The sequence below is a fragment of the Gorilla gorilla genome, chromosome X, assembly GCF_029281585.2.
Source record: "Gorilla gorilla gorilla isolate KB3781 chromosome X, NHGRI_mGorGor1-v2.1_pri, whole genome shotgun sequence".
NCBI classification, from domain to species: domain Eukaryota; kingdom Metazoa; phylum Chordata; class Mammalia; order Primates; family Hominidae; genus Gorilla; species Gorilla gorilla.
In genome coordinates this window covers 54,704,049-54,724,494 of record NC_073247.2, presented here as the reverse complement: position 1 = coordinate 54,724,494, position 20,446 = coordinate 54,704,049, and the positions used below count along the sequence as shown (strand labels likewise).

Sequence of the window (20,446 nt, the reverse complement as noted above, 5' to 3'; positions counted from 1 at the left end):
TAGCTTTTTGAAAATATATAATAAATTATAGTTAAACATATTCATCCTACAGTGCTAGAGAACACCAGAACTCATTTCATCTATCTACTGTAATTTTTTATCTGTTAACCAACCTCTCCCCACCTCCTCTCCTTCCCCTTTCCAGCCTTTAATACTCCCAATGATTAAGAGAATTTAATGTGGCCAGACATGGTGGCTCACGCCTGTAATCCCAGCACTTTGGGAGGCTGAGGTGAGCAGATCACTTGAGCCCAGGAGTTCAAGATCAGTCTGGGCAACATGGTGAAATCTCGTCTCTACAAAAAATATAGAAATTAGCAGGGTGTGGTAGTGTGTACCTGTAGTCCCAAGCTACTCAGGAGGCTGAGGTGGGAGGATAGCTTGAGCCCAGGAAGTCAAGGCCGCAGTGAGCTGTGATCACGCCACTGCACTCCAGCCTGGGTGACAGAGCAAGACCCTGTCTCAAAAAAAAAAAAAAGTTTAATGCTTCTAAAGTGCTTAGAACAGTGCTACAATGGTTAGCTATTGTGGCAATAGAAATGACATTTATATTGGCTTATCTAGCTCATGGTGGTCCTAGTAAGCTGTCCCATTCTTACCAAGCACCTCACACTACCTGCCTTTGTCTTGTGGTTGTCAAGCATCTGGGCTTTTGAGTGTAGGCTAGAAAGAAACAAGAGACTGCTGTGCTGGAGTTCTGAAATAGAGGTTGCAAACAGATCAACAGCTCCTGATGTAGATGACTATAGCCAGCTTCTCAGTTTGGATTAACTTTACGGTTTCTGTGGCGGCCTTGATAACTAATTGATTAATCAACTTGTGCATGTGATAAAATTGCCCTTCCAATTTTTAGCAGCGAGGAAGGGGTGCTGATTGTAGCTTTGAATTTGATATGAAGCAGAGTCTGGATTTGGCTGCCACCTTTCCAACAGTGGTGGAATGGGAATCAGGGAGTTGAGATGCCAAGGAGCACTGATCTAGGATCTAGGAATAGTTATGTTCCTAACTTTATCATTTGCTAAGACATTTGCTAATTTCCTTAAATTGAGACTGAGTACCAATACACAGTCGCTATGGCAAAGGCAGGTTGCCATGCCATCTTAAGAGGCTATAATGGCAAATCTCAAGTTTTTGTAAGTGTCTGGGGGTGTGTGTGCATGGGGGCAAACATTTTAAATAAGTGCCCTATGGACTGTTACATCATATCAAACAAATTCTCAACGCGTTAGTTTCTAAGGTATGGAATTCTGAATTGAAATTTCAAGCTAATACTCTAATAGTGCAAAAATGGAGTTTTGCATGCTATGTCAATTAGAATAACAATAGCAATTGGCATCACTGAACTTAAAAAAAATTGTGTGTGTTTTGTTGTTTTGAGTTTGAATGTGTGAATTCACAACTCACAAGCCAAGAGTTTTGGAGAGGTTTTAGTAATAGTTCTTTTCATGCTAAAAGCATTGTTTTAAATAATTACGTGTGGCTGATTTTATTTTATTTAGCAAGAGAATTGGAAATGATTAACAGGTATCTGGATAATACTCTTTGGGTGGAGAATTTGCTCATAAATTTAGCTGCAACTTGGTTGAATGAACTGCATTCTGACTTTGATATATTTTGGTTTCTTCTCAATTTTTATAGCATTGTTGGATTTTATGGGCCCCACATGCTTCCACACAACTCTGTTGGCCTTGGTGGATTTTAATGTTTAAAATTAAAAGGCCCCATCATATATTGTTAGTTATTGTTACTATTATAGCTGGACAAAGATATGCTGGTAAGAGTTTGTAGCAATTGTGTGTGTGTGTGTATGCAGGGGTTGGGGGAGGTGGGTGTGCAGTGGTTGCTGCCCCTCAAAGAAGCAAGCATGTGGCTATCCAATGGGTTCTTCTTACCCACTGCCCAGATAGAGCCAATTTCTCAAGACAGAGGAATTGCAATAGAGTTTCATACACTCAGAGCCAGCTAAATGGGAGACCAGAGTTTTATTACTCAAATCAGTCTCCCTGAAAATTTTGAGACAGAGGTTTTTAAAAGATAGTTTGGCAGGCAGGGGCCTAAGGAATGGGGAATGCTGATTGGTTGGTTTGGGGATGAAATCATAGGGAATTGAAGCTGCCCTCTTGCACTGAGTCAATTCCTGGATGGGGGCCACGGATCAGATGAGCCAGTTTACCTGTCTGGGTGGTGCCAGCTGATCCATCAGAATGCAAGGTCTGAAAATTATCTTAGGTTTGATAATAGTAATGTTATCTGTGGGAGCAATTGGGGAGGTTAGAAATCTTGTGGTCTCAGGCTGCGTGATTCCTAAGCCATAATTTCCAATCTTGTGGCTAATTTATTAGTTTTACAAAGGTGATCTGGTCCCCAAGCAAGGAGCAGGGGTTTGTTTTGGGGAGGGGCTGTTATCATCTTTGTTTCAAATTTAAACTATCAACTCCTCCCAAAGTTGGTTCGGCCTATATCCAGGAATGAACAAGAGCAGCTTGGAGGTTAGAAGCAGGATGGAGTCAGTTAGGTCACATTTCTTTTACTGTCATAATTTTTGCAAAGGAAGTTTCAGGCATACCTCTTTTGACCTTGTTTTTTCCAGCCCCTTCTCTTTCTCTTGCAGCTGTGGTAGTGACTAGGAAAGGAAGGTTAGCCTTGTGGAGGGCTCTTGAATTTCAATCCACCTCTTCAGCCTCCTTTAGAAATACTAGCAGAAATGAGCCTTATACCCCGTAAGATGTTGTTTAAGTGTCTGATTTTGCTATTTAAGGCTCTCTATGGATTGATTTCCACATTAACTCTTCAAAGTTCATGTCCCACTACTATAGGAAATGCCCCTGTATCTAGCTGGGTCTAGTCCTGGTCCTTCAACATGTTTCAGTGTCTTTTACTCTGCCCAAATTCAGTGCATGGTTCAAGGTTCACTTTAAGACTCAAATTCTACATGATTTTTTCTCTGGCATCGACTGCTCCATAGTATACTCCTTTGAATTCCTGTAACCCTAATCTATATACATAGGGTTGGCTGTTTGCTACAGTGGGTTGCCCAAAAAATAAATCATAAAAATAGATGGTATGTTTAAGTTGAAGAACTATTGACTCATACCTATCAGGCCCTGTGTTAAATGTTGAATATTTCTTATTCAACATTTAACATGTGGCCCTGCTTCCATGGAACTAAGAGGAACAGTGTTAAAAGTGACATTTAACCCAGGAATGAAGATCAGATAACTTATGTATGTTCATGGAGCAAATATTATTATGGCCAATAATGTCATAAAAGTGGAGATAAATCTATAAATCTATTTGTGGAAAAGAGCATATAAGCTCTTGGGTTGGTTAGTAAGGGAGTCATACTTGGTCCCTTTTTTTTTTAAACGGAGTCTTGCTCTGTCACCCAGGCTGGAGTGCAGTGGTGCGATCTCGGCTTACTGCAACCTCCACCTCCCAGGTTCAAGTGATCCTCCTGCCTCAGCCTCGTGAGTAGCTGGGACTACAGGTACGTGCCACCACACCTGGCTAATTTTTGTATTTTTAGCAGAGACAGGGTTTCACCATGTTGGCCAGGCTGGTCTCGAACTCCTATACTTGGTCCCTTTTTATTGGAGCTCTGACTCAGTTCTCTCTAAAAGCCAATACCAAGTCCTTCCTCTTGAGGAAACAAAATAATAAATGCTAACAGGCAGGCACAGGCACAGATATTCTCTCACTTAGTCCTAACCACTGTCTCGTGAAGCAGGTATTATTATTCTCACTTTAGACATGGCAAGCCTCTGGAGAAGTAAAGTGACTGCTCCAGCATCACATGACCCATAGAGGCAAAGCTGGAAGGTGAATGCCAGGCTTCTGATGCCAGGTCTCCTGTCCTATCCTTTATGACCCTATTACTCCCTGGTGCTGCTCTCCATTCCAAATGTTTGATTATTAGATTTAAGGGGGTCTAAGCCAGGTAACATGAACAGGGAAAGATCAGCTGACAATATCTGATTGTTTGAAAATAATCCACAGCTTATGTTCTATTCATTTGATAGATGCTCATTGAACACCTACTATGTGCAAGGCCCTATAGTCCTTACTGTCAGAAAGTACAAAGCCTAGTATAAAATGCAAGTATATAAACAGGAAACTATAGTATAATATGCTGAGTACAGTGATGGCTGTACAGGAATTATGGGTATAGAATGAATGAATCAAGAATGAACCTTGTGAGATTGATTGTACCACTGCCGCCCTTTCAAGGAGCATGTGTATTATTTTTTAAAAAACATTTTATTCTCTGTTCTAGGCACTTGGCCTGGCCCTGGTGATACAGCTGGGGGTGGGGGAGGGGAAAGGGTAAGTTCCTAAATAGTTAAAGACAGGGTAACCTTCCAGACTTTAATAGAAGATCTATGCAGGAACAGAATGTTCTGCCTCTGGCAGTCAGAGAAGACTTTAAGAGATGACATTTAGATGATCTTTTATTTATTTCTTGCATTTTTCTGAGCTTGGGTTATTTTAAGGAAATTATAAATACTAGAAACTCAAGAGTTTTGATTTGCAATACCTTACCTAGAGCTGTTCAAAGAGCCATATGGTTCACAAGCTATTTCTGTCCCCATGATTCTGCTGAAACCATTCTTGTCAAGGTCACCAGCCACCTCCATGTTGCCAAATCAGGGGGTCAAGTCTCAAGCCTTGTCTTCATTTGAATTATTAGTAGCATTTAACACAGTTAGTCATGTGTTCCTTCAAATGCTTTCTTTATGTAGTTTCCATGATACTAAACTCTCCTGGTGTTCTTCCCATCTTACCAGCTGCCCCTTTTTAGTCTTGTTTGCTAATTCTACCCCATCTCCCTGATCACGTAACATTGGGATATTTTAAAGCTCAGTGTTGGACTTCTTTTCTGCACTATCATCATTCATTCCAGCACTGTAGCCTTAAATACCATCCATCAACTGATGTATATCAAATTTTTATATCCAGCCTCGACTTTTTGCTTGAACTTCAGACTCCCATATCCACCTGCTAGTCCACATTTCTACTTGCTTGTCTGAGTGGTATCTTGAATGTAACATGTCCAAAATAGAATTCTGGACTCCTGTGCCTGCCTCCTACCTCCAGAATTCTCATTTAAGTTCTCTCCCACCATTCTACATCCCAGCACCTAAAACTCCATTCTTCTTGTTGTTCAGGCCAAAATACTTGGGGTTGTTAATAACTCATCTCTTTTTCCACACCCTACATCTAATCTATTGGTAAATCCTTTTTGTTCTACCTTCAAGATACATACAGAACTTGATCACTTCCACTGTCTCTACTTCTATTACCCTGGTCTAGGCCACTATCATTTCTTGCCTGGACTATTGCAATATCCCCAGTTCTTTGTATTGTGGCCAGAGCGATCCTTTCTATGCCCTGCTCAAAACAAAATCCAGTGTTCCTTAAACCTCTAAGGCACTGGCCCCTGTTTATACTCTTAACCTCATGTCTCAAGTTAGAGGACTCTAGACCTTTCAAACACCAGAATAATGTGGTGTCCTGCAAGGTAAAGCCTAACAGGGGAGGTTGTATGATAATCCAGAGTGCAGGAGTGAATGGAGGGGAGAAGGGACTCTCGGTGACTGCAGACTACTGTTTCGTGAAACATGAAGATAGAGGATGGGAGGGAGTCAAGATGGTAACGAAAGCAAGACTAAGGGCACTGAAGGAGGCTTTTCTTCCTCTGAGAGTTGAAAGACTTGAGTGTCTTTATGAGTTCATTGAAAGGAGGCCATGGAAGGGAGAGGCTAATGCTGTTGATCACTGACTTATCAGGGACACAAGTAAGCCAGTACTGCAGGGAGAGACAGTTAGGACCCACGTGAATATGGAAATCATAAATTGACTGCAGTCACTTTTGTTTGCTTAGTTGCATGGCTTTATCCCACCACTTCACTCTGTCTTCTGGCCAGAGCCTTCTAATTATCTTCAGTCTACTGCCAGCCCTTTTGTTATGCCTGCCAGTTAATCCCAGTGCCTTCTCCCTTGTTCTGCTCCAGGCTCCTGAACACTGTGGATGTGACACGGGTCCTGAGGGTCACATTGCTTCCTGGATCACTATTCTCTGTCTCTTAATTCCTGCCCTCCTCCCAGGTGCTTTAAACTTATCTACTCCAAGCCAGTTGCAGTGGCTCATGCCTGTAATCACAGCACTTTGGGAGGCCAGGGTGGGTGGATCACCTGAGGCTGGGAGTTCAAGACCAGTCTGGCCAACATGGTGAAACCCTGTCTCTACTAAAAATACAAAAATTAGCTGGTTGTGGTGGTATGCACGTGTAATCCCAGCTACTTGGGAGGCTGAGGCAGGAGAATTGCTTGAACCCAGGAGGCAGAGGTTGCAGTGAGCCGAGATTGCACCACTGCACTCCAGCCTGGGTGACAGAGTGAGACTCCGTCTCATAAAAATAAGAAAATAAAAAAATAAAAATAAAAATAAATAAAATAAATAAAAACTTATCTGCTCCTGTGACATTTGTTTGATAGGGTCAGAGGCTGTGAAACTTTAGAAGCATACATGCTGTCGTTGGAATTTAAAAAATGTATCTACATGCCAACCGATCCATTATTTACTTAATATCTCTCTGTGAATTGAATCACTTTTGGAAAACTAAAACATATTTAAAAGGGAAACTTTATATCCTTACCATAAATGAAAACCACATCATTTGATCTAAGTGGAAGGTCATGGTAAGAAAAAAAGAAATGAAAACAAAACAGTGTTTTTAGATTTGATGCCTACAAAAAGGTAGGAGCCTGAGGCCTGCTTTCTTTTTTATAGGCAAGTATTTGGGACGTATAGTCAGTACTACCAAATTGAGACTCACCCTTGCCTTAATCGAAAGGAAGAGGATAGAGGAAGATGAACATTCTTGTGCGCCCTCTGAAATCGTCTCCATTACCAACTAGGGTGGCATCCCTGGAAAGAGTGAGGCCCGGGTGTTTATGTGCAGAGACAGTTAGCGCAAGGGTTGGCATGCTGTGGCTTGCTTAATCAGTTTCAGTTTAAGATTGGTTGAAGATCTTCATGTTAAGATGTGGCAGTGGCCTCTTTAAAAGTCTTTTGTGCCCGGCGCAGTGGCTTATACCTATAATCCCAGCACTTTGGGAGGCTGAGGCAGGCGGATTACTTGAGCCTGGGAGTTTGAGACCAGCCTGGCCAACGTGGTGAAACCCCGTTTCTACTGAAAATACAAAAAGAGCCAGGTGTAGTGGTGGGCACCTGTAATCCCAGCTACTTGGGAGGCTGAGGCAGGAGAATTGCTTGAACCTGGGAGGCGGAGGTTGCAGTGAGCTGAGATCACATCACTGTACTCCGGCCTGGGCGACAAGAGTGAGACTCTGTCTCAAAAAAAAAAAAAAAGTCTTTTGCCTTCAGACCTTCCCCCTTCCAACCCACCCTGCCCACTCTTAGTGGATCTGTCTTCAGACGTGCTGCCTCATATTGTCCCTGTGTTCCTCGGGAAACTTTAATGGCTCCTTGTTGCCTATTTGATCCAGACCACAATGTTCAATTTGGCAACCAGTGAATCTACCACTCAAGTTTTATGGGCTTCCTGTATCTGCAGCAATATGTTAGATGGTGAGGGGACATAGAAAAAGGCAGAAATATACACCATGGTCCCAGAGTTTAAAAAATGTGTCATCTAGTTGAGACAAATCAAACACGAGTATATGCACATATTATGGTGCATGTACACGACGAAGGGCTGGTGGTCAGAGAAGGCCTCACGAATCTGCCCATCCCTGGGCTTGGTCATCATATAGCTCATTTGTGGTGTGTGAATCTCATGCTGGCTGGGGTTTTCTTTTTTATAGTGGTAAAATATACAAAGTATAAAAGTTACCATTTTAACCATTTAAATTATACAATTCAGTGGCATTTTGTACATTCACAATGCTGTGCAGCTGTCCCCACTGTTTCAAGAAAATTTTCATCACTTCAAAGGAAACCTGTACCTGGTAAGCAGTCACTCCCCATTCTTTCTTCCTCCCAGTCCCTGCCAACCATTAATCTGCCTTCTGTCTCTATGAATTTGCCTATTTTGTATATTTCATATAAATGGAATCATATAATATGTGGCCCTTTGTATCTGGCTTTTTTCTCTTAGCATAATGTTTTCAAGGTTCATCCACATGGTAGCACGATATCAGTGCTTTGTTCCCTTTGGCGGCAGAATAACATTCCATTGTATGGATATACCACAACTGTTTAACCATTCATCAGCTGATAGACATTTGGGATGTTTCCACCTTTTGGCTATTGTAAATAATGCTGCTATGAACATTTATGTGTAAGTTTCTTTCTGTGGATGTATGTTTTCAATTCTCCTGAGAATATACTGAGGAGTGCAACTGCTGGATCATATGATGATTCTATGTTTAACTTAATGAGAAACTGCCAAACTGTTTTCCACAGCAGCCATACTAGTGTACATCCCCACCAGCAAGGTGTGACAGTTCCAATGTCTCCACATCCTCACCAACATTTATTTTTCATTTTAAAAAAATTATAGCCACCCTAGTGAATGTGAAGCGTTATCACATTATATGTATGTATATATGTACTTATTTTTGAGACAGGGTCTCCGTCGCTTAGGCTGGAGTGCAGTGGTGCGATCATAGCTTCATAGCTCACTACAGCCTCAGCCTCGTGAGTGCAAGCGCTCCTTTCACCTCAGCCTCCCGAGTAGCTGGGACTATACGCATGCACCGCCATGCCTGGCTAATTTTTGTATTTTATGTAGAGACAAGGTCTCACCATGTTGCTCAGGCTGGTCTCAAACTCCTGGACTCAAATGATCTGCCTGCCTAAGCCTCCCAAAGTATTGAGATTATAGGTGTGAGCCACTGTGCCTGGCTTCATTGTACTTTTGATTTACATTTCCCTAATGACTAATGGCATTGGACATATTTTCATGTGCTTGTTGGCCATTTGTATATCTTCTTTGGAGAAATGAGGGTCGTGGTCAACTCAGTATACCACTGGAGGCTATATGAGTAAACAGCAAACTTTCTCATAAATGCAGAATGTTGGCAAACTGACAAACTGCATCTGCCACCCAGAAGGAATGCTGAGGGCAGTTATGCCCCAAGTGCAGTGTTTCTTGTGATTAGGTACATCTGAAGCCTGTTAGTAATAATATGAACCTGTGATCAATTAAGGAGCTGACCAATCATTACCTCCTCCTCCCTGCTCATTCTACCCAATAAATACGAAGGGCTGTGGAAGCTCAGGGGGGCTGCCTTTGCTCACTAGAAGCAGGGAGCTCTCTTCTTCCCCGGACCCTTCCTTTAAAACAGTTTCTTTTGTCTTAAGTTTTCATTTCTATGTTCATCCCCCTTCGTTCAGTCTCGTAATGACAGTCTCAAGTAGTAACAATAGTAACTCTTGTAATGACGGTCTCAAGTACTAACAGTAGTAACTGTTGTAATGACGGTCTCAAGTACTAACAGTAGTAACTGTTGTAATGACGGTCTCAAGTACTAACAGTAGTAACTGTTGTAATGACGGTCTCAAGTACTAACAGTAGTAACTGTTGTAATGACGGTCTTAAGTAGTAAAAGTAGTAACTGTCGTGGTGACAGTCTCAAGTAGTAACTGTGGCAGTCTACCACATCCTTTGCCCATTTTTAAATTCAATTGTTTGTGTTTTTGCTGAGTTGTGAGAATCTTTATATATTCTATATAATAGACCCTTACATGATTTCCAAATATTTTCTGTCATTCTCTGGGTTTCTCTGTTTTTTAGAAATGACATCTCACTCTATTGCCCAGGGTGGTCTTGAACTCCTGGGCCCCAGTGATTCTCCCAGCTTAGCCTCTTAAAGTGTTGCTGGGATACAGGCTTGAGCCACCTCACCCAAACTTCATTCTATGGATTTTTTCACTCTCTTGATAGTATCCTTTGACACACAGTTCTAATTTTGATGAAGTCCAATTTATTTTTCCTTTTGTTGCTTGTGCTTTTGGTGCCACATGTATGAAACCCATTGCCAAATCCAGAGCCATAGTGACTGGCTTCTATTCTAGGGTTGGGAGCTGTGGCTTGCCCAAGGCCATGTCCCCAAAGTCTCTCACAACTTAGCACCCAATGGATGCTCACCAGATATTTGTAGAAGGGATGACTATGTAGTGGGATGTGAGCTGACCCTTGGTGGGGAGAGGGGTTTGTGTAGAAGTATAGCCTGACCAGGGACATGACTTTGAATAGACATTAAGGTACCTTATAAGCTGTAAGATGTGGTCTGACCAAAGAGGAGGGTACACATAACAAATTGTGGAATTCTGGGGGACAGGTAGCTGAGTGAGGCCTTCAACGGTGGCAAGGGCTTTTCCCATGTGATTATGGAAACCTAGATCCATGGAGGAAACTTGTGAGTAGTGGAGAAAGCTCCTCAGGGGAAGGAAGGCTGGCTGTGACTTCATCTTTATACCATACTCTCTAGAATAGGGCCTGGCCGGTATTAGGCTTTAGTAAATATTCCAGTGGCCTGATGAGGGAGACTTTTAAGATATTTACATGAGAGGCTTTTCATGATATAGTCCTCCTTATATATTCTACTCTAGCTCGCCCTCCTTCCAAACTTGACCTTGACTTTCTTTTTTACCAGATTCGCCCCTCTCCTAGGTGCTGTCAGCTCAGCTGCAGTACATCACTCCTAACCCTGCTTGGAACATCCTTGCCTCTCCTCTCCTATCTAATTCATCTCATTCCTCCAGGCCCAAGACAGTATCCAGTTAACCACAGAACCTCAACACTACTACTCCAGCACATCAGTGTATGGCTCTAGTCAGCCATACACTTAGCTATACACTTACCAGAGCTTAGGGTCACATGATCTTAGGTTCAGATGCAGGCTCCACTAGTTACTGTGTAAGCTTGGGTGGGCCAGTCTCCCTCTCTCTGCCTTGGTTTCCTCATTGGAAAAATGGCAGTAATAACACTGCTAAAACAGTTCTGTGACAGTGAAATGAGATAATAAATGAGATATAAAACCCTTAGTAAAGCATCCAGCTCATAGTAAGCGGTCAAAAATGGTAGCTGTACTGTTTTCTAGTTGTTTGCTGTATTTGGCTGTTCTCGTGTTGCTATAAAAAAATACGTGAGGCTGGGTAATTTATTAAAAAAAAAAGGCTTAATTGGCTCATGGTTCTGCAGGCTGTACAAGAAGTGTGGTGTTGGCATTTGCTTCTGATGAGGGCCTCAGAAAGCTTCCAATCATGGTGGAAGGCAAAGGGAGAGCCAGTGTATCACATGGTGAGAGTGGGAGAAAGAGAGAGAAGGGGGAGGTCCCAGACTCTTTTAAACAAGCAGATCTCATGTGAAATAACTGAGCGACAACTCATTTATCACTAAGGGGATGGTGTGAAACCATTCATGAGAGATCTGCCCCCACGATCCAATCACCTCCCACCAGGCCCCCACCTCCAACACTGAGAATCACATTTCAACATGAGATTTGGAGAGGACAAACATCCAAACGGTATCATTTTATATATCTAAATCTTGCTTCCTCCGCAAGATTGTGGGTTTTTTTCTTCAGGGCAGGGGCTGAGTCTTATGCTTATTTTAACTCATATATTTGGCACAAAGTTAGGACTATAGTAAGTACTTAAGAAACATTTGTTGGTTCGAGGTGACTTTGTGATTACTCGGAGTTACTTGCTTTAGGAGACAGTATATCATTATTGAATTCTATACTATTCCACGATTCATTTTCTGAAACCCAACTTTTGCTTTGTTTTATGGGGATCTGGGACTGACTTGTGGTAATCTGATTGTATGTGTGAGCAAGTGTGTGTGTGTGTATGTGTGAGAGAGAGAGACAGAGACAGAGAGAGAGAGTGGAGGGAATGGTGGAGGTAGTGACAATTGATTCCCTAAGGGACAGAGCCAGCTACAGCTCACCATCCTAACCACTGCATCTAGCTTTCCTCTCCCAGCCCTAGAGCTGGGCTGTTATCTGCCCAGGGCAGCAGTTATGGCCCTGACTCCCCTGGGGAGGGCTGCTCAGGCCTTCCTCATTCTTCCAGGCTGCCTTTACCACAAAAGGAAATGAGGTATTTTTGACCTTATCAGACTTCTCTGCCAAGGCATCATGTTTTGCAAGAGGCTATTGCCCTGGCTATATACAGTCCTGGGCAGTGTGCTAACATTAAAGAAGCAAATTCAGGATAATGGTTACCTCTGGATAAGGGAGGCAGGGCTATGAGCTCTGAGATAAAGCTTCAGTTATCTCTGAGGTATTTATTTTTTATGCAGGGCTGTGGGGCATATGAGTGTTCATTTATTATCATGAACATTATATAATCTTGAATTTGCTGCTTATCATTTCTATGCATGTATTATCCATAAATATTACCGTATTTTTCGAGTATTTTCCAGCTTTATATATGTGTTGTGAAATTTTATGTGTACTTCAGCTACCTATATTTTTTGCCTGGCAGTTTTTGAGATTTGTCTATTTTGTTTGTTTGTTTGTTTGTTTTTTTGAGATAGAGTTTTGCTCTTGTTGCCCAGGCTGGAGTGCAGTGGCATGATTTCGGCTCACTGCAACCTCTGCCTCCCAGGTTCAAACGATTCTCCTGTTTCAGCCTCCCAAGTAGCTGGGATTACAGGTGCCCACCACCATGCCCGGCTAATTTTTTATATTTTTAGTAGAGATGGGGTTTCACCATGTTGGCCAGGCTGGTCTCGAACTCTTGACCTCAGGTGATCCTCCCGCCTCAGCCTCCCAAAGTGCTGGGATTACAGGTGTGAGCCACTGTGTCTGGCCTAGATTTGTCTATATTGATACGTGTAATATTAGACTCTGTATTAATATTCCATGTTATAAAGAGATGTATCTTTTCTGCTATTGGGTAGACATTTCAGTGGTTTCCTATTTTTCACTTTTGCAAACAATGCTATAACAATAGTCTGATATGCAGTTCCTTGTGCCTAAGACAAGATACTTCTGTAGGAGTGGATTGGCTAGGCCATAGGACATATATGCCTCTCTCTTTGCTCGTATTGCCACATCGCTCCTCAGAGTGATTGTCCTACTTTACCTTCCCACCAGCAGTGCACAAATGTTGATGTTGGCCATGTCCTTGCCAACCCTTGGTAGTTGTATCTGTGCTTTCTCCTCTCTCTCCAGATCACCAGAAAAGGTGGGAGTTAAGGTTTTTCAATTAAAGGAGAATGTCAGCTCTGAAGAATTTCCTGTTACATTTACTTTAATGAGGAAAAGATTTTGTTCTCTGTTTTGGTGAAGATAATGTTTAGACTTCTGTGGAAAACAGTTACATACACTTTTATTCTGAAGCAGAGCAGTTTTTTCTTTCTTTCTTTCTTTTTTTTTTTGCTGTTTGCATTCTTGGCAAACAAGTAGGAAAGACCAATTAGCAAGCTAATGTTCTAAATATTTACTTGCAGTAACAGTCATTTTTTAATGTTTTATATAGCATGGAACATTAGGTTTATGTTTACTGCTTTTCAATGTTTTGAATTGATTAAAATGAATTAAATTTAAGAATGTGACACAACTTTATGGGTAAAGATTGATCATAATTATTTGCCACTTTATTTGCATTTTGTGAGGGAAAAATACATGGTAAGAAAATGTGTTGACATTTTACAAACAGGTTAGAAAAGTCATAAAGAGTAACTTTGGCTATTTTATGTTGTCTCTTATGTTCACAGGTGGGAAAGGAGAAGTTTCACAAATCCCAACATTGGGGCTTTTGCAACAATGTTATGATGTTGGTGAGTGATGAAAAGCCTGGAATAGGTGGAGAACCACTTCTGGGGCAAAAGATAAAGCCTAAATGTAGCATATATCCTAAAGGAGATGGAAGTGATGTACCATCATGGGTAGCCTTTGATAAACAGGTAAGTCACATGACACTGGGAGGAATGCAGTCTTAGCATTTTACAAATGCTAAATAATTTAGTTTTGAGAAAGTAGGAGTCTTCAGTGTAAATGTTAAGGCTAGTTCTTTTTCTTTTTGCCTTTTCTACTTATTATTGCCTTTATTTTTAGTGTTTTATTTTTAGTGTTTCTCCCTTTGTCTTTATTTGTTTAAATTGACAAACATAATTGTATATATTTATGGTGTACAACATGATGTTTTGAAATATGTATACACTATGGAATGGCTAAATTGAGCTAATTAACATATGCATTACCTCATGTGCTTCTCTTTTTTTGTGATGAAAACACTATTGTCTTACAATTTTCAAATATACAATACATTGTTATTAGCTATAGTCATTGTGTTATACAATAGATCTCTTAAACGTATTCCTCCTAAGTGAAATTTTGCTTCTTTTGACTAAGGTTAGTTCTTCTGAAAAGATAAATTCAAGAATAAAAGTATCCTAAACAAAGAAAAATTATTCTTGCTCTGCTCTTTTTTATCAGGCACATTGGTTGCAGAATGCCAAATGTTTATCTTTCTTGGCTAATGCTTATTAACCTTTCTCTCATCTCCTTCACTGGACAGGATAATCTGTCCTATAGAAACTAAGAGTCTCGTCAGATTGTCACTTTTGCTTTTGAGTTGCCATTGACTAAATAATTGTGTTTGAGTCTGAATGTGGCTTTAAATAGGAATAGAAAAATGCCTTCTCTTCTTTTCTCCATACTAATTAGTAATAAACCATAGTAATGATTCCCCATCCCTAAGGGCTAAAATGTGATGTGGCAAGAAGAATAGTGAAAGGAAGTGATGCCATTATTAGACAAGAGTTGGAATTTTTTAATGTATATGTCTATACACATACACACACATATACATATGGACATATTGGCAGTTAGAAAAAGGAATGTATTTGAATATTTTTTAAAAAGGCTAAGATCAGAGGAAAGAAAAGGCGACCAGCTATATGGATATGCTGTGTTTATCAGATAGCCCTGTATCACAGCCCAATGTTCTGTTCTCCAGAAAGAACTAGTTATTAGATTATTTTAGATCCCGTAATTGAAAGATAGTTCAGGACTAGATAAAGAATTGAAACCATAGCATGCTAAGTTTACCAGGTGGTTTTTAGCAGCTTTTAACATGGATTGGTTGGCAGTACTTTGATTCTAATTAAAATGTCCTCACATTGACACATCCCCATGTCATCTGTGATAGGGTAGATCATCTGTGATAGGGTAGATCAATTAGAGTGCACATTTTTTTTTGAAGCCTAGTTCTGACACTTATAGTGATCTAACAGACCACAGGGAGGCTTCCTTCCTGGGAAACCATTTCTCCTTTCAACATGGGCCAATATTCTTTTCTTGGATTATTTTCAGTACCTGGCTCAGTGCTGGACCCAGAGCTCAAAAACAATTCTGGGCTGACTGACTTGGGTGGATTATGCATAGTTTTCTGTTACTCTCAATCTTATAGGATGTTTACTTTGCATGGGCCAAAGAAAAGATTCTATTTTTACCTCATGTAAAATAGAGGGTATCGACAATATTTTAAACTAATCCACTACTGAATAAGTATCGTAGGCCACAATGTATTAATATTAAACTATTCTCTTGCATTTCAAGTCGAAAAGTCATTTCATGTTTTTCTCAATATTTAATATGTGCCTTTCAAGCCTATTTTGCAGGCCTTTAATTACTTATGTAGAATATTTCATGAATCTGGAATAATTTTAGCTTCAGACTACTTGAGTAAACGAAGAGCTTGCTCATTTCAGGTCTAACTAAATGCAACATAATTCTTTCAGTTATTTTGTTGGTCAACTTCTATTAAATATTCATTGAGCTTTAAATGAGACACTAAGACTGAAATATTTACGTGCTCTGATGAGACTGTGAACTACAGACTAGATCCTGGTTAATACCCCAAGCAAATTATAAAGCGCTTTCTACATTAGCGGTTCAACAAAACAAGTCAACACTTGTTAATCATTTGTCTTAAAAATGAGACATTTTCAGTGCACCCCATCCCAGCCGCCCGGTCCCGGCCCCTCACTCTCCTTTGCCGCGCCACCACCATGCTCTCCGTCCGCGTCCCGCTGCTGCACATTAGGGACCCGCAGCAGCTGCAGCTCTCGCCGCTGAAGGGGCTCAGCCTGGTCGACAAGGTGAACAGGCCGCCGGCCCTGAGCGGGACCCGGGTTCTGGCCAGCAAGACTGCATGGAGGATCTTCCAGGAGCCCGCGAGCCGAAAACTAAAGCAGCTGCCCCCGGCGTGGAGGATGAGCCGCTGCTGAGAGGAAACCCTTGCCGCTTTGTCATCTTCCCCATCGAGTACCATGATATCTGGCAGATGTATAAGAAGGCGGAGGCTTCCTTCTGGACCACCGAGGAGGTGGACCTGTCCAAGGACATTCGGCACTGGGAACCCCTGAAGCCCGAGGAGAGATATTTTATATCCCATGTTCTGGTTTTCTTTGCAGCAAGTGATGGCATAGTAAATGAAAATTTGGTGGAGCGATTTAGCCAAATAGTTTAGATTACAGAAGCCCGCTGTTTCTATGGCTTCCAAATTGCCATGGAAAACATACATTCTGAAATGTATAGTCTCCTTATTGACACTTACATCAAAGATCCCAAAGAAAGGGAATTTCTCTTCAATGCCATTGAACGATGCCTTGTGTCAAGAAGAAGGCAGATTGGGCCTTGCGCTGGATTGGGGACAAAGAGGCTACCTATGGTGAACATGTTGTAGCCTTCGCTGCAGTAGAAGGCATCTTCTTTTCTGGTTCTTTTGCATCGATATTCTGGCTCAAGAAACGAGGACCGATGCCTGGCCTCACGTTTTCCAATGAACTTATTAGCAGAGATGAGGGTTTACACTGTGATTTTGCTTGCTTGATGTTCAAACACCTGGTACACAAACCATCGGAGGAGAAAGTGAGAGAAATAATTATCAATGCTGTTCAGATAGAACAAGAATTCCTCACCGAGGCCTTGCCTGTGAAGCTCATTGGGATGAATTGCACTCTAATGAAGCAATACATTGAGTTTGTGGCAGACAGACTTATGCTGGAACTGGGTTTTAGCAAGGTTTTCGGAGTAGAGAGCCCATTTGACTTTACGGAGAATATTTCACTGAAAGACTAACTTCTTTGAGAGGAGAGTAGGCGAGTATCAGAGGATGGGAGTGGTGTTAAGTCCAAAAGAGAATTCTTTTACCTTAAATGCTGACTTCTAAATGAACTGAAGATGTGCCCTTATTTTGCTGATTTGTTTTCCATCTCATAAAAAAAATCAGCTGAAGTGTTATCAACTAGCCACACCATGAATTGTCCATAATGTTCATTAACAGCATCTTTAAAACTGTGTAGCTACCTCACAACCAGTCCTGTTTATTTATAATGCTGGTAGTATCACCTTTTGCCAGCAGGCCTGGCTGGCTGTGACTTACTATAGCAGTGACAATGGCAGTCTTGGCTTTAAAGTGAGGGGTGACCCTCTAGTGAGCTTGGCACAGCAGGATTAAACAGTCATTTAACCAGCACAGGGAGTTGAAAGTTGAAAGATGCAGCCTCACTGCTTCAGCACAGATTTCAGTGTTTACTTAAATATAAAACTGGCACTTTACAAACAAATAAACATTGTTTGTACTCACAAGGCGATAATAGCTTGATTTATTTGGTTTCTACACCAAATACAAAGCATTCTCCTGACCACTAATGGGAGCCAATTCACAATTCACTAAGTGACTAAAGTAAGTTAAACTTGTGTAGACTAAGCATGTAATTTCTAAGTTTTATTTTAGTGAATTAAAATACTCGTTAACCAACTTTAAAGTCAGTCCTGTGTTTAGATAGATACTAGTCTGTTGGTGCCAGATAGAAGACAGGTTGTGTTTTTATCCTGCGGCTTGGGTAGTGTCCTGGGATTCTCTGCCCCCTCTGAGTAGAGTGTTGTGGGATAAAGGAATCTCTCAGGGCAAGGAGCTTCTTAAGTTAAATCACTAGAAATTTAGGCATGATCTGGGCCTTCATATGTGTGAGAAGCCGTTCCATTTTATTTCTCACTGTATTTTCCCCAATTTCTAGTTGATAAGAAAAAATTATTGAAGAGTTTTTTTTTCTTTTTTTTTTCTTTTAATACAAGAATATGTCTCTTTTTATTGAGGTCTTTTTTATGTGCTATGATCAAATTAAATGAGATAATGCTTTAAAAGCACTTATATGTGGGAGCTAAGGTAGTATTGTAAAATTTCAAGTCATCCTTAAACAAAATGACCAACCTAAGATCTTGCTCCTGTTAAGTGGTAAAATCAACTAGAGGTGGTTCCTACAAGTTGTTGTTTATTCTAGTTTTGTTTGTGTGTAAGTATGTTGTGTGAGTTAATTCATTTATATTTACTATGTCTTTTAAATCAGAAATTTTTTATTATGTATGTCCTTTTAGATTTTACCTGTAGTTCATACTTTAAAATAATCACCCAGTGTCTTATTCTAGCATTGTCTAAATCTGAGTATTATCTAGGGGAATCTTAAACTTCAGTAGGAAACCATGAGTTATTCATACAGTTTCCATTCAAATATTAATTTCAGAACGAAACAGAATTTTTTTTTTTTTTTTTTTGAGACGAAGTCTCGCTCTGTCGCCCAGTCTGGAGTGCAGTGGTGCGATTTTGGCTCACTGCAACCTCTGCCTCTTGGGTTCAAGCAATTCTCCTGTCTCAGCCTCCCGAGTAGCTGGGACTGCAGGTATGTGCCACCACACCTGGCTAATTTTTGTATTTTTAGTGGAGACAGAGTTTCACCATATTGGTCAGGCTGGTCTCGAACTCCTGACCTCAGGTGATCCACCCACCTCAGCCTCCCAAAGTGCTGGGATTACAGGCATGATAAACAAATATTCTTAATACGGCTACTTTGAATTAATCTGCCTTTATGTTTGGGAGAAGAAAGCTGAGACATTGCATGAAAGATGATGAGAGATAAATGTTGATCTTTTGGCCCCATTTGTTAATTGTATTTGCTATTTGAACATTGTCCTGTTCTACTGTTAGTTTCCTTCATCATTTATGGTATAGTCAATTTTTAAATCTCTGTAATATGATACATTTTCCTGTCTTTTAAGTTATTGTTACCTAAAGTTAATCCAGATTATATGGTCCTTATACTCGTACAACATTAAAATGAAAGGCAAAAAAAAAAAAAAGACGTTTTCGACTTGTTGCCAGTTTTTCCAGTAGCTTTTAATCCTAGCAATATATCTAGCATTACACTCTCAAATAATACAAAGTAAAAATAAAGACGGTTCTTTGGAAAGTGTATTAAAATTAATATTTGTAGTAGATGCTCTTTGTGCCCACCCAGATCCATGCTGGGGTGGTGATCCCCCACCCCCAGCTGTGACAAATGGTTTGACAAACAGCTCACACCTGTAACCCTCTCTGGAGACTTGCTCTTGGCTGATGGGAGTTGCATCTCTCAGAGACACCTGAGAGGTTACACTGGCCTCTTTCCCCCAAGAGGGGGCAGCTAATAACTGACTGATTTATCAAGGGTAAAAAAAGGTCAGCTTCCTTGCCTGAAGGGGGGATAATTCTTTGCTATGATTCAGGCTCCATAGCCCCTCGTGCATCAGACCAAGGCTACACTTGACCTGAGAATGCATCCTTGCTTGCGCGGTTCATTTCCCTTTCCTTTGATGCTTCCCTCACTCTCTTACAGGTTTCTCCCAAGAGTCTGCCCTTAATAAATCACATGCACTAAAATCCCTGTTTCAGGCTCTGCCTCTATGGAACCCCAACCTAAGACAACATCCCAGGTTTTAATCCATAATTCTGAAAGCAACCACCAAAATGCCTTGCTCAAGTAGACTATCACATTACAAGCAGAGAAAATGCCTTTTGCAATCACGAAAAGGAGCCAGTATTTGTTATCCCGCATGGCCCCTGCGGCAGACACTTCTAGCTGTTTATCCTTTATGCATTCTACCCTTCCTTCTTATAGGCAGAACAGTTTTATGCAGGCTGGAATTGTGCCCACTTAAATGTGTTACCTCCCCAGGCTCCTTGCAGCTAGGGCTGGCCGCATGACTCACTTTTGGCCAATGATATATGCATTAAGGTTTATTGGGTGGAGCTTGTGGGAGAGTTACTATTTTTCTAATGAAAACAGGCTCAGCAGGTATGATTTTCCTGCCCTTTGCCCTCCTTTTGTTTTTCCTTTCTGGAACTAGTGTTACCGAACCAAACTGGGTCCATTTACCTGCATGCAAGGGAAAGCCAAACGCCAAAGCACCAGGTTTTTGCAGCAAGAAAGGTTTATTGAGTTGATTGGCAAGGAGACACGAGGAAACACTCAAACCTGTCTCCTGGAGCTGGGGGCTGGGTCGGGTTTTATAAGCATAGTGTAATGAGGTGTGATCTGATTGCATCTTGCAATGAGGTGATGCTGGGAGGCATAATCTGATTGGATCCTGCTATGGGGTGACACCAGAGCGCGATCTCTTTGGTTCCTGGATCCTGCCATAT

At 41.1% G+C, this 20,446-nt stretch overlaps 1 protein-coding gene and 1 pseudogene across 1 annotated transcript in view; both read left to right on the top strand.

Annotated features, from left to right (window-relative positions):
* EFHC2 (EF-hand domain containing 2) overlaps positions 1-20,446 on the top strand; it is a 198,236-nt gene that overhangs the window by 17,566 nt on the left and 160,224 nt on the right. The window contains exon 2 of the mRNA XM_004064037.5: positions 13,698-13,886. Coding sequence (XP_004064085.1) covers positions 13,698-13,886 — 189 coding nt within the window. The remainder of the gene's footprint in view (positions 1-13,697; positions 13,887-20,446) is intronic.
* Positions 15,729-17,694, top strand: LOC109024621 (ribonucleoside-diphosphate reductase subunit M2-like; annotated as a pseudogene).